At 42.7% G+C, this 14,590-nt stretch overlaps 1 protein-coding gene across 6 annotated transcripts in view; it reads right to left on the reverse strand.

Moving 5' to 3' along the window:
- Window positions 1-14,590, reverse strand: part of RAPH1 (Ras association (RalGDS/AF-6) and pleckstrin homology domains 1) — a 214,662-nt gene that overhangs the window by 115,090 nt on the left and 84,982 nt on the right. For all 6 annotated transcript variants that reach the window (XM_059727087.1, XM_059727086.1, XM_059727085.1 and 3 more), the window contains exons 3-4: window positions 14,134-14,239; window positions 8,718-9,229 (exon numbers count right to left, since the gene is read on the reverse strand). In XM_059727087.1, coding sequence (XP_059583070.1) covers window positions 8,718-9,229; window positions 14,134-14,239 — 618 coding nt within the window. The remainder of the gene's footprint in view (window positions 1-8,717; window positions 9,230-14,133; window positions 14,240-14,590) is intronic.

Here is a 14,590-nt window from a genome sequence, read left to right on the forward strand (position 1 = left end):
TGGTCACGATTTATATTATTCTTTTCCATTCCATCTCTACTACTTCCCTCTACTGCTGCCTAATAAACAATTCATTGCAAGAAATCTTCTCTGGGGTGTACGATTAATTAATTAACTAACCACATTCCTTCCCTTTATTCATATTATTATATTTATATCACTTACTAAATTAGCAGGTTTACTTACAAATTATTCCTCGCCACCTCAGATATTTCAGACAGATCATTCTGATCTGTCACTCGTTACATAAGTAAGAGGCAGAAGCACCAATCAGGTTGCAACCACGTATATACAAGTGTCAGTTAAGAAAGGATTTGAGAAATAACTCAGGAAAGACCAAGCTGCAGCTTTCCAATTGTTTATATGAGGTTACCCTTTTTATCTATGCAAGAAGTGGTTACAGCTTGGAGAGGGGACTACAAGATGACAGAGAACCCATGAACCTACACACTGAATTTCCCTCTACCCCACAAAGTCAAGGTATCCTTAGAGGCTTTATTTGGAAGGGGGGTTGGGGGGGGGTCTTTAAAAGTCCAAATCTTGAGTATAACAGAAAAGTCCCATGTCCTTCTAGGTTGAATTCCATATTAACCTTCTATAAAACTAAAAAACTATGTTTGATTTTATTCCATGAAAGTTTGACTCTCCCTCCCTCACAATTCCCATAAAATGTAGGGGTAGGAAGAAGAGGGCAGAAGCTTAAAAACATGTAACTGCTTCAGAGGACAAGGAGAAGATGTCAAAAGGGCAGAACTGCCAAGTCATTGAACCTCCTTGTAAAAACTATTGCGGCAAGAAGAATTTTAAAGGGCAGCAGCCTCAGGGACAAGTTGGGGAGTAAGTATTCACAAGAGAGAGCTAGGCAAATAAGAAACTAAACTCAAGGGGACAATGCTCCTAACAAGGTAAGAGGGGGCCAACTAAAGAAAAGATCTTTCTCTTGGCATCTGTACAAAGCTGTTCTTGGCCTTGTTTCCTCACTTCTTTTAGTTTTCCTTCGAAGACGATACTGCCCAATCCTGTCTGATTGGACCATCTTCTGTCCTCCTGCTCATGAAGAAAGTAATAGAAAAAGAGAGTTATGTGGGACTGGGGCTAGAATTTAGCCTTTAATTTTCTGCCTTGGGAAAGTCCCTGGATATGAGCCAAAAGTAAGGCAGGTAATACAGCCTCCCCTTCAAGCGCAACTGCTCAAAACAGGTAAGTTCCCCTACCCTACTCCACCCCTAGAAAGTGATTCTAACAGAAGTCCTTCAGTTGTACTTGGATGTGTATTGGGCCCAAAAAGGAGAAAACATTAAAGATGTTCATGATCTGCCCAGCAAGGCACTCACATTTGACCAAATCTTTCAGGGGTTCATCTAAAGGCTCTTAATTGACACCCTACACTGAATAAGGGTGCAAAAGCTTAAGTTCCTTTCCTGTCCAGAACTGTAACTAGAGGAATTGCTTCATTAAGAAAAGCCATTTCGAAGGTTAAGACATTAGGTTAAGTTGTGGCGATAAAAAGGAAAATCACAAAGGGCAGACATTTTTTGGAAGGAGCAAAAGACAACTGTTGGAAAAGTCAAGAATTCTCCCAACAAATTTCACTGGATAATGAACCATTAAATAAATAAGAATTTAAAAAGTTTACAGCAACCCCTGTGTAGCTTTCCAGAGGATCTAGTGTTTCTTTTCAGTTGTGAAAGTGAGTTTAATGTATAATCTACCACCAGTCATGACCAAAAGGACACCTCCCCTCCTCTTTTGCCACTACATGCTTTCACACTTGTAAGCAGAGATGTTTAGGTCACAGAAGCAGAATTTATTGGGGAACCAATACAAAGATTCAGTATCGGGTCCCTATTCTTTACCAGACAAGCATACTAATAGGAGCTATGAAACTGGCAGCCACTGGTCAGTTTAATAGCTGCTAACGCAACAGGGACCCCAGACTAGCTCAGAGACCCAAACAGTAGCACAGTTTGCACTGCCCTAAGGCTGCTACTACTCAGAGACACTTTCAACAACAGACAGTCAATGCCTGCCTTTACCTATAAGACAAACAGAAAAATCCCAGGAGATAACACACTTACTTCAAAATAGTTAAGTAATGGTTTTGTAAAATCAGGGTACATTTTTTAACATAGGATTCAGGAACTTCCTCAGTGCAGTGAGATTAAATAGATCACACAAAACCTGAGAAAACAAAGCATTCGTACTGAAAGCTAGCTGCAGACACTACTATGCCAAAGAAGGGTAATAGTATTTGGCGCACACACTACTCTCAGATAAACTGATCCTCATACCTTCCTCAAAGAGAGCATTCTTATCAATTTATCTGGGCAGAGAAACAATAGATGCATTGTTAGGAGAAGCTGCCAGTCTACTCATCTTAGGAGGAGTGGTTTACAAGGCCAGGATACTTTTGGGTTCTCAGTCTTGCAATCAATGGTTGTAAAAGTAGCTGAGACAAATGCATGCAGCAGAATGGGCTGTTTTGCTCCTTGCACAAAGCAACATTTTGCCCATCTCTTATCTGCATACTGTTCCATTGTGATTAACACTCAGAAAAAACCCTGCGAGTCATGAAGGAGCAGTCATCTGCTTATTACTCAGTCTATGCTAAGAACTGGAAAATCCATGAGAAGCAGAAGGCAGGAGCAAGCTGTCTGAGATGTGCATGATGTATCAGTTAGGTATCATTTACACAGTGAGAACTGATACCAAATTGCTGAATCTGTTGCTGAAGAGTTAACAAGTAAATCTCAGATCCACATTTTGATTATACTTTGCATAATACAAAAAAATTCTATTTAGGTAATACTTTCTTCACCTCAAAATGAATCACAATCACAGGTGATAACTGCTATATACCTATACAAATATTCAAAAACACATAATAGGGGAAGGATTAAGAAACATTTACATTAGGATTAATAAGGGCTAAGAAAAACGCTCCATTTGGGGACTAACACAGTACAAGTTACTGTACATAGAAGCAATAAATTAATCAATTATTGAAATGTTTTTAAAATGGACAAAAGCTTTTATAAAGGAGAACAGCCATTCAGTACTGAAAGATTTTCAAATGCCTAATACATCAATTTAGACTACAAAAATGAATTTACTGGATTAACAAACGGACAATATCAAATTGAGATGCTTGGTGTTTTTAATATACCAAACACTCTTGTCCACCACCTAAAGCGCAGCTATTCAGCATCTCATTGCTGAGACATCTGTTTGGAGTCAGCATCTAGTAACGCACAGATGGGAATCTCTGTAACATCAACTGATTAGGTTCCAAAACTAAGAAAACTGAACACCTCCATTACTGATCTTCAATACACCGACAACTGTGTCATGTGCCCACTTACTTGAAGAGCACCAAGAAGTTCTTGATTGCTTCCGTGATGTGTATGAAAAACTTGCACTTGATGTCAACTTAATGAAAACCAAGAGCACTTACACACATGGGGGGAGCAGACTTGATTAAGCATGTAAACTGCAGCTCGCTAATTAAAAGCCCCCGGCACCGTGTCAGGAACACACAAAAATGCCCCAAGATACTTTCACCAACTTGCCCCAAACCAACCAGCTGCTCCTCCCCATCTTACAATTAGAAGGCAATTCTTGGAAAACATTGAGCACTTCTTTTACCAGAGCAGTCAACTTCCCCTGAAAGTAAAGTAGAGACAACAATATTCACCAGACAAAATCTAACAGTGCTGCTTCTGGATGTCTCCAAAATTGTGTCTTTGACGATCATGTCATCAGGACCCAAACCAAACTTCTTATCTACCAGGCTGTTGTTATCCCTGCCCTGTTGTATAGTTACGAAATATGAATGACATATCAGAAACACTTGAAAGCTTTGGACCACCACTAGCAATGATGCCATGTTTACATGGCACTAGCTCTGTTGGACAGGACATGTCATAAGGATGCCTGACAATCAGCTCCAAGAACAGGTCCTATATGCCCAGCTCACTGATGGTCACCATTCAGGAAGAGGGCAGAAGAAGAGACTCAAGGACACCTTGAAGGCCTAATCTGAAGAAATATGATATTAACGTTACTACCTGGGAGACTTGAGCACTGAATTGTCCCCAATGGCACCACGGTGTACAATAAGGCATTGATTATTTTTAGCAAACTCACCTCTCACTATGGAGGTGGATAGATGAGAGAGACTGAGAGAAAAAGAGTGGTGACCCAAATCACCAGGAACTACTCTTTCCTCATGGAACTGTTTGCCACTTCTGCAGTCAAACATGTGGATCTTGTATTTGCATCAAAAGACTCACAGATAACTTCCCTACTTACTGGACGGCTGTCATTCTCATATTGAGGGACTGCAGCTGCCACTGACTGAAAATTTAGTACAGACCAATCAGAATATAAGACAGCAGGCACTACACATTAACCATGAATGCCATTTCATCAGCTTCCAAGAAAAAACAAACTGCTGTTAACTATTACTAATTACGTAACTGCATAACTATTAAAACATGACTTCTATAATGTTTGACTTCAAGCAAGTCAGTGCTAAAAAACAGAACAAACAATCAGCAATTTAGGGAGGATTTGCAATTACTATATTAGATTATTTTTACCATTGTAATTTTAAAATGTCTGTTTAACTAAGGTAAATACATTATTGGCATCTCTTTCAAAATTCTGCGTATACATATACCTTTGAAACTGTGCTCGCATACCAGTTAGTTCGGAAATGGCAAGCAGTGAAAATAACCAGCTTGCAAAATAACCTGCAGGGTGGAAAAGTGTCCTCCAAAATTTTCAGCTGTAGTTAGGGTGGTATTGGAATTCTTTTCCCCTTAAAGGTCCAGAAGTAAATTAAAGTTAAGACTTTCCTTTCCTTTTCTGTGTCCTTCTGACAAGGTATTTAGCAGAATTTGCAGATTTGTTGGAATCTGATAGGTGGTGCCATGAGCACTTCTGCTATGGCCTCAAATCTGTGACCTCTGGGCTGTCAACCATGTGCCTTAGTCCCCTTGCCACCCGAAACCCCCACCTATTATTCTTGAGAAATATAAAGCAAGCAGATAACAAAAACAGCAGTACACTAATAAATTAAAAGGACAGAAGAACGACTGTAACCCTCTGACCTTCAATTATACATGAGGGAGCATTTGTAAGCATCTTATAAAGGAAGCTTACAAGAAGTGGAAACCTGGACAAATCAACTAGGGAGGAATGTAAGTGTACTGCTTGGGCATGCAGGGATGAAATCGGGAAGGCCAAAGCGCAACTGGAGATGCAGCTAGCAAGGGACGTGAAGGGTAACAAGAAGGGTTTCTACAAGTATGTCGGCAACAAGAGGAAGGTCAGGGAAAGGGTGGGTCCCTTACTGAATGGGGGAGGCAAACTAGTAACTGATGATGTTGAAAAGACTGACGTGTTCAATGCCTCTTTCACCTCAGTCTTCATAGGCAAGGTCAGCTCCCAGACTACTACACCTGGCAGCACAGTCTAGGGAGGAGGTGAGCAGCTGACAGCAGTGAAAGAACAGGTTAGAGACTATTTAGAAAATCTGGACATGTACAGGTCCATGGGGCCAGATAGGATGCATCCGAGGGTTCTGAGTGAGCTGGCCAATGTAAACGCAGAGCTGCTGGCCATTATTTTTGAAAAGTTGGGTCGACTGGGAGAGGTCCTGGATGACTGGAAAAGGGCAAATATAGTGTCCATCTTTAAGAAAGGGAAGGAGGAAGATCCGGGAAACCATAGACTAGTCAGCCTCACTTCAGTCCCTAGAAAAATCATGGAGCAGATCACAAGGAATCCATTTCTAAGCACTTGGAGGAGGAGTGGTGACGAGGAACAGTCAGCATGGATTCACCATGGACAAGTCATGCCTGATGAACCTGATTGCCTTCTATGATGAGATGACTGGCTCTTGGATGTGGAGAGGTCAGTGGATGTGATATACCTTGACTTCAGCAAAGCTTTTGATATGGTCTCCCACAACATTCTTGCAAGCAAGTCAAGGAAGTATGGGTTGGATGAATGGACTGTAAGGTGGATAAAAAATGGGTTGGATCCTTGGGCTTAAAAGGTAGTAATCAATGGCTGCATGTCCAGTTGACAGCTGGTATCAAGTGGAGTGCCCCAGGGGTCAGGCCTGGGGCTGTTTTTGTTCAGTATCTTCATCAGTGACATGGAAGATGGGATGGAGTGCGCCCTCAGCAAACTTGCAGACGACAATAAGGCCAGGAGGGGGGGGAGGGGAGGGAGTAGTCAATACACTGGAGGTTAGGGCTAGGATTCAGAGACCTTGACAAATTGGAGGATTGGACCAAAAGAACTCTCATGAGGTTTAATAAGGAAAAGTGCAAAGTCCTGCATTTAGGATGGAACCATCCCATGGACCAGTCAAGCTTGGAGACTGACTGGCTAAGCAGCAGCTCTGCTGAAAAGGATCTGAAGGTTACAGTGGACAATAAGCTGAATGTGAGCAATAGTGTGCCCTTGCTGCAAACAAGGCTAACGGCACAGTGGGCTGCATTAGTAGGAGTGCTGCCAGCAGATTGAGGGAAGTGATTATTCCCCTCTGTTCAGCACTGGTGTCCACTTTGGGCCCCAACTACAAAAATGGAGTCTAGTAGACAAACTGAAGTCCAACAGAGGGGAATGAAAACGTTTAGGGGCCTGGGACACATGACTTCTGAGGACACACTGAGGGAACTGGGCTTATTGGGTGCCTACACACGAACAGCACAAGTGTAATTGCAGTGCATTGGAGCAGACCTGATTAATTGAATCCATCGGAGCATGGTAATTACCATGCTCCAGCAACTCCAGCATCTTGTGCATCAGCGTCCATGCACTGAAAAATGGTGGCAGGGATGCTTTAACTAGAGATTGTCAAACAGAGAGAAGTGCAGATGCTTAACATTTTACATAAACATTAAGTATAAACATAGGCTTGACAAGTTAATGGCCTTTAGCCCAACCTACAACTTGTAACAATATAATTCTGTCACATAGTCCCCCTAGAAGAATTATTCTTTTGCTACAGCTTGAATTTAATATAATAGCATTTGAACTCAATTCATTATTTATAAAAATAAATTCTATTTGTTCACATTATCTCTTTTGAAGAGAATGACACAAAGACATTTATATTACTAGAGCTGGCTAAATGACAGCTAGGTTCATTTTCAACACTTATCAAAGTTAGTTTCTAGCATCATTAAAGACTTAAGAGTAATACTCTTACAAAAACCCTGATTCACAGGAACATTTTTCTACTTCCTTATTTCCACCTCAAACTTACTAGGATTTTTCTGAAGAAATGTATCAGTGCTCAATGAGCAGTCTCTTGCCACAAAGATAGACATAGTCATGTGGCACCAAAAACTTCACAAGACCTTTCATAACTGTAGGGTTAGATGGTAGTTCATAGATTTCATAGACATTATGGCTGGAAGGGACCTCGGAAGATAATTGAGTCCAGCCCCCTGCCCAAAGGGCAGGAAGTCAGCCGGGTCATAGGATCCCAGCAAGATGAGCATCCAGTTTGCTCTTGAAGGTGTTGACTTTTCTTCATTATGGATTTCAGGGAAATGACATGCTGGTGTAAATGTTATTGTTACTTTCTGTGCAAGAGATACAGTATTTAAAATTAATGAGGGAAAAATGTTTGCAAAGATAAGCTGAGATATAAATATAAAATTTCAAAGATAGTTGATAAATAGCCATGTGTTTTTACATACTGCATCCTTTGTTATAAGACTTCTTTAGTCTGGGGTGGTTTCCTACTTAACAAAAACTAGCTATCTTTAAGTCACAAGCATAAAGGCAAAGAAAGAGGAAGTCAATCTGGGATACGTTTTGAAGAATGTGAGGGAAGAAAAGGACAGAAGAAAAGCCACTTAACATATGAAAACAGTAAAAACATTACAGCATGTACTTTAAATTCGCTCTTATTTTATCACTGCTACAGATTTCTGGAAGCTACCGTACTGTTATACAGCAATGCATGCTAGTTCATATGAACTGCATAAGTTATGTCTACCAATATAAAATATAACTAAAACAATTCATAGCACAAATTTATATACGTTTTCCAATCTAGGGGCATATAAAACAAAAGGTATCATCTCTGGGCAATGGCATATTAAAAGTTACACCAATTTGTCTAGTCTTAGATATACTAAGATTATCTGAGAAGCAAATGAAGGACTTTCTGGAGTAAAATGACCAAGTCCCTACTAGTCTCCCCACAAATATTTTCAAAAGTTCCTCTTTAAAACAACTACTAATTATTCATTCCTATCGCGATTAATACTAAAACCTTGAATAATACTAACACCTTGAAATATGTACATAACAATCTTGGTATACTTCAAAGTGAAATAGAATATTGTTTTTGTCATTTAATTATACACAGGAATAAGATGCCAGACTGTTTTGGATTGTTAAAACTAGTAACTTGTATACTTATAATGCCGAACCCATTAAAAGATTACACTAAGTGAGAGAAATCTTTCAAAAAGGCCTTGCACCCCACTCTGTAAAGATTTTCTTTTTAAAGCAAGAGATATATTCAGCACTGAACATTGAACATGTCAAAAAAATCTCTTATTTCAACCCCCACAAGAGTGAAGATGATTAGCCATGATTAGCACTACAGCAGGACTTAAAAACTTGTAACACAAAAGTTTAAAGAAAACAAATAAAACCTCATTACACTCCTAATACTTTACCTCTGTAACTGGCTGCCCTTGCTGTGTCAGATCCAGTTCCTGAGGTCTTGTCATCTTATCGATATCCAAAGAGTCCATGCTGGAGGCTGCAGAGGTGATGCTGGAGCGGGATGAGTTACTGATGGACCGCACTTCAGCATCACTTACTGTGCCAGCTGATGCTGTCCTCCTATGCTGAGCAGTAACTACAGGTTTGGTATCTTCAATTACAGACTGCTGTGCTGCTTCATCCATGCTCAAGGAGGCCTTCTCCAATTGTGCAGTGATGTCATCCAAGGAAAAATTGGAATGTGGAGGCTTAGTAACCTTACCAGATGAGGATAATCCTTTTATACTGCTATGTTTAGAGGCAGGTCGACCAGGTAGTTTTTGAGATTTTGCTTCTGTGGCCAGACGTTTCATTGCAGCACTATTTGCTGACTGGGACCCAATGCTGCTGAGCTCCTGCTCAATGGAACAAAGATCAGCCATGAGGGCATCCAGATCCACAGTCTCTCCTTGATTTAGGGCTTCTGCAATGAACAAGAGGAGTTAGCATGCTGATGATCAGGGATCCTGGTTTTCCCTGATAAAAAACCCCTAGAAATTCTCCAATAAAAAAAGCAAATTCTCTAATAAACCCCCCCCAAATCTGTTATTAAAATTAAAGGCCCCCACAACCCTGCTTGTGCCTCTCACTCCTCCCCCACAGCCCTGCTGATGCCCTTCACCCCCCACCCACATCCCCTGCTCCCCCAGCAGGGGGCCCCCAGCTGCCAGGGCTGTGGGGCTGCATTGAGGGCAGTGACGCAGGGTTGTGCCCTTCAAAGCACTGGCATGCACAGGAGGTGCATCGCCCGGGCAGTATGGAGCTTGCAGCGGTGAGGAGATCCCCAGGCAGCCCCGCTGTTCCCTGCCACCCTAGGTCGTGCCCGCTGGGCTGTGGAGGCCTTGGGGAACAGAAGCAAGGCATTAGCCTGAGTCCACAGCCTGTGCCTGCCCTGCGTACAGATCTGGGGGGTGAGGGTTCCCCCTGCCCCCCAGGAATGCGCATGGCATTGGGGAGTCCGCCCTCCCACTCCCCTGGATGAGACACCTGTGGCCCCATCCTGCTCCCTGCTGGGGCCCTGCAGCCATGCATTGTGGCCCCGGGCTCCAAGCATTGCCAGGCTGGGCAGCAGCCCCAGCCCTGCCCAGCTCCCTCTCTCCCTACAGGGGCCTCAATCCCCCTCTCCTCACCCCCACTTACCTGGTGGAGCTGCTCTGCAGGCTGCCTGGGGCCATGTGCACGTGCATATACGTGCACATGGCACCCCCTGTCTCACCACCTTCCTCCCACTCCCTCTCAGCTCCCTGCAGGCTGGAATTTTGCCAGCCTGCGGGGAGTTCATTGCAAAACTGCAAAATCCACGGGTTTCTCTAGTAAAATGAGAAATTTGCGTTGCCTCCAGTAAAAGGTAAAATCTGGTTTACTCCGTTTTTCCGTGGGAAACAGAAAACCCAGATCCCTGCTGATGATGAACTAATTTCTCAACCCTGCTGTGATCATGGACAGTGCAGAAGTAAAATTATTCATACCATCCTGACCTTATGTCCATGAAAACAGAGAGTAGTTTTACAAAACTGGATGTTAAATACATTTGCTAATGCCGTTCCAGTAACGGGAGCCTCTAGATATCAGTAAAGTTTTTAGATATACTTAAACTGTTAAATAGTTCATAACTAAACTTGCAAAGCAGTCCAAGGGTTTGGGATGTGCAGCTTCCATTAATGGAAAATGGAAGATTTATGGCCAAGTCCCCCATAATTTCAACTCTCAATTCTTTCTTTCTTTTTTTCTTAAATTGAAATGTCCTGTATTTTCACCAGCATAATAGGTAAATCAATCCAAGTAAGTTTTTTTAAAACACAGTTTTAAACAAAATATCTGCTGAACCTAAATAACCATACGTCCCTATTTGTAGTATTTAGGCGCATTTAAATGTGGTTTAATCTGAACCAGCAAACAGAAGCCTGTTAAATCGATTTAAAAGTCACCTAGAACAGTTCAAAGTATACCTGGAAAATCAGGTACTCTTCTGAACTGTTTCACAGTGTATCCATTCAGTGCTGTGCACCAATATTAAGCATTCTGCAACGTGGATCTGATGACTCTTCCAGGTATCCCACACCACATTGCTCCTCATTACCACCTTCCCCCCACCCAACATGCACACGCCACTCTTGTACATAGCCAGAACTCTACTGCCCCTCTTTTTTTTCCTTTTGCTGACACTTTTAATCAATGAGGTCCCTTGCACTGCTTGTTCAATAAAAGTTATCTTTCTAACAAACAGCTGTGTCCTTACTCTGAACTCGACTGTGGCTCTTCATGATGCCCCCCCCCCCCCCCCCCCCCCCCCCCCCGGAAACCCAAAAGCATGGATCCAAGCACACTGCCCAGTTAGGGTCAGTTGCAGGCTACTGAAGTTTACTGAACTCATGAAGGGAAGGGAGAGCAGAAAAGTGAAAATGCCTCCAGCTACAGGTCATCCACCCCTAGAACCCCAAAGTATAGGTGCAAGAACTTCTCCCACCAGCACCTCGCCCACTGCAAGGGATGCTGGGCTGGGGCCTCACTCCCACCCCTGGTATCAATGCCTAAAAGGTGATGACACCTTTTTAAATTCCTTACAATACTAGGGCAATGTACATGTGGATACCTGTGATCAGCAACAACTTTGAACCAGTTCCCAATAAGTAACATTTCAGAATGGTTTCAAATGTTATATGTCCTCACCCTTAAAAGATGTTGTTCCCTGTATCTGACAATGTAGGTTAAAGCATAAATTTAGCCATTCGTTTTCATGAAAAAGGTTACCAGAATGTCTGTGCTCTACAAGTAACCAAATTTTCATTATCAGCCATTAGGTGGAGACAAAGTCAATTGAGGACATTAAGAACTCTGTGTCACAAGCAGGATAATACAATACGAAATTACAGAATTAGGGTTGGAAGGAACCTCAGGAGAGCATCTAGTCCAACATCCTGCTCAGAAGAGGACCATCCCCAACTAGATCATCTCAACCAAGGCTTTGTCTACCCAGGTCTTAAAAACCTCCAAGGATGGAGATTCTACAACCCCTCTGGGTAACCTGTTCAGTGCTTCACTACCCATCTAGTGAGAGTTTTTCCTAACATCTAACCTAAACTTCCCTTGCTGCAACTTGAGACCATGGCTCCTTGTTCTGTCACCTGTCACCACTGTAAACAGTCTAGCTTCATCCTCTTTGGAATTACCTTCCAGGTAGCTGAAACCTATTAAATCCCCGCCCCCCCCCCCCAATCTTCTCTTCTCAAAACTAAATAACCCTAGTTTCCTCGGCCACTCCTTAGATGTCATGTGCCCCAGCCTCTTAACCATTTTCGTTCCCCTTTGCTGCACTCCAGTTTGTCTTCTGGACTGCACTTTTGTAATTGGGAGGCCAAAGTGGACATGGTACTCTTCATGTGGCTTCACCAGTGCTGAATAGAAAGAAATAATCACTTCCCTCAATCTGCTGGCAACGCTCCTGCAAATGCAGCCCAGCATGCCATTAACCTTGGTCCTTTTTTGCAGAGATGCTGGTTAGCCAGTCAGTCCCCAGTCTGGACCATTGTGTAGGATCATTCCATCCTAAATGCAGGATTTTTCCTCATCAGATTTGTTTTGGTCCGATCCTCCAAATTGTCAAGGTCTCTCCGAACCCCAGTCCTAACCTCCAATATTTTGACTACTCCCCCCCAGCTTGGTGTCGTCTGCAAGTTTGCTGAGGGCACACTCCATCCCATCTTCCATGTCACTGATGAAGATACTGAACAAAAACAGCCCCAGGCCTGACCCCTGGGGCACTCCACTTGATACCAGCTGTCAACTGGACATGCAGCCATTGATTACTACCCTTTAAGCCCAAGGATCCAACCCATTTTCTATCCACCTTACAGTCCATTCATCCAACCCATACTTCCTTGACTTGCTTGCAAGAATGTTGTGGGAGACCATATCAAAAGCTTTGCTGAAGTCAAGGTATATCACATCCACTGCTCTCTCCACATCCAAGAGCCAGTCATCTCATCATAGAAGGCAATCAGGTTCATCAGGTATGACTTTGTCCATGGTGAATCCATGCTGACTGTTCCTCATCACCACTTCTCCCTGAATGACCAAAGAGTACACCTATATCCCTCTCTAACATATTTTGTCCAAGTTTCCACTTCTTGTAAGCCTCCTTTTCTGTTTTAGCTCATTGAAGAGATCCCTGCAAGTTGGTCTTCTGCCATACTTGCTAGTCTTCCTATGCATTGGGATGGCTTGATCCTGTGCCCTCTGTCAGATTTCTTTAAAGTACAACCAGCACTCCTGGACTCCTCTCCCCCTCAGAAAGGCCTCTCAGGGAATTCTGACCATCAGTCCCCTGAATGTGTCCAAGTCTGCTTTTCTGAAGTTGACGGTCCTGACTCTGGTACCCTCCTTCCTTCCTTTCCTCGGGATTGTGAACTCAGTCATCTCATGGTTACTCCTGCCCAACTTTCTGTCCACTACTATAGTCCCCATACTGTATTTTTCCCTGTTTGCGAGCAGCAGGTTAAGAAGAGCATGGCTCCTAGTTGGCCTCTCCAACACTTTCATCAAGAAGTTGTCCCCAACACTCTCCAAAAACTTCCTGGATTGCCTGGGCATTGCTATACTGCCCTCCCAGCAGATGTCAGGGTGACTGAAGTCCCCCATGAGACCCTGGGCCTATGATTGGGAAACTTCTGCTAGCTGTTTGAAGAAGCCTCATCCGCCTCATCCTCTTGGTCTGGTGCTCTACAGCAGACACCCACCAAGACATCAACCTGGCTGTTCTCCCCTCTGACCCTAACTCAGAGACCTTCAACAGGCCTATTGCCAGTTCCATACTGGAGCTCTGAACAATCATACAGCTCTTTTACATAAAGTACAACTCTTCCTCTTCTTCTCCCCTGCCTGTCCTTCCTGAACAGCTTATACCCATCCATGCTATGATCTATCCTACCAAGTCTCTGTTATTCCAATTGTATCATAATTCTGTGACTGTGGAATGACTTCCAATTCTGCTTACTTGTTTCCCAGGTTCCATGCATTTGTGTAGAGGCACCTGAGGTTACTAGCTAATTGCCCTACTTTCTCAGTAAGAATGAGAAGGCCTCCCCCATCCTGCTTGTGCTTCCCCCAGGTCACCCACTTCCTCACTTAGCTCAGGGCTTCAGTCTCCATCCCCCAGCAAACCTAATTTACAGCCAATCAGGATATGATGTCTTAGTATCAAAATTCTCTTTGTATGGATGCTGTCTTTTAATGTTATTACATTAGGATTTTGCAAGATCTTTACTTACTAGTAAAAATAATATTCAGTCTTCAAAAAATTTGATATAGTCTTAACATAGTTTAACTTACCATTCAAATTGTACATGGAGAAACGATAGGAGAAATTCGCAAGATTGGTTTCCTGACGAAGAGGCGATTTCTTTACTGGTTCCACCGGCTTATCTGTATCCAAACTCTAAAAAAGGTGGAGAAAGAGAGAGAGAGAGAGAGAGAGAGAGAAAGAAAAGAAGCTAGATAAAGTTTGTATTTGGCATAACAGGAGTTCGTGGACAAACAAGTCATAAAAAATGGGTGAAAGTTTCATCTCAGTGAGAGAAAGTGTCATCTAAAAATCAAATTATTTTTCTAAGTAACAGGATTTACAGTAACTGGAGTGGATAAGTTCTTGGTCACTATACTATCAAGATTTAAATCACCTTGCTGTTACAGAATAAAGGAAACAAAGAGTAAGTTACAAGAAGGAGCACCTAGCAAGAGCAATGATGACTCGAAGCTCAGCAGCTAAGTAAGAGCAGCTAAGGTAAGA

Source organism: Alligator mississippiensis, chromosome 4, assembly GCF_030867095.1.
Source record: "Alligator mississippiensis isolate rAllMis1 chromosome 4, rAllMis1, whole genome shotgun sequence".
NCBI lineage: Eukaryota > Metazoa > Chordata > Crocodylia > Alligatoridae > Alligator > Alligator mississippiensis.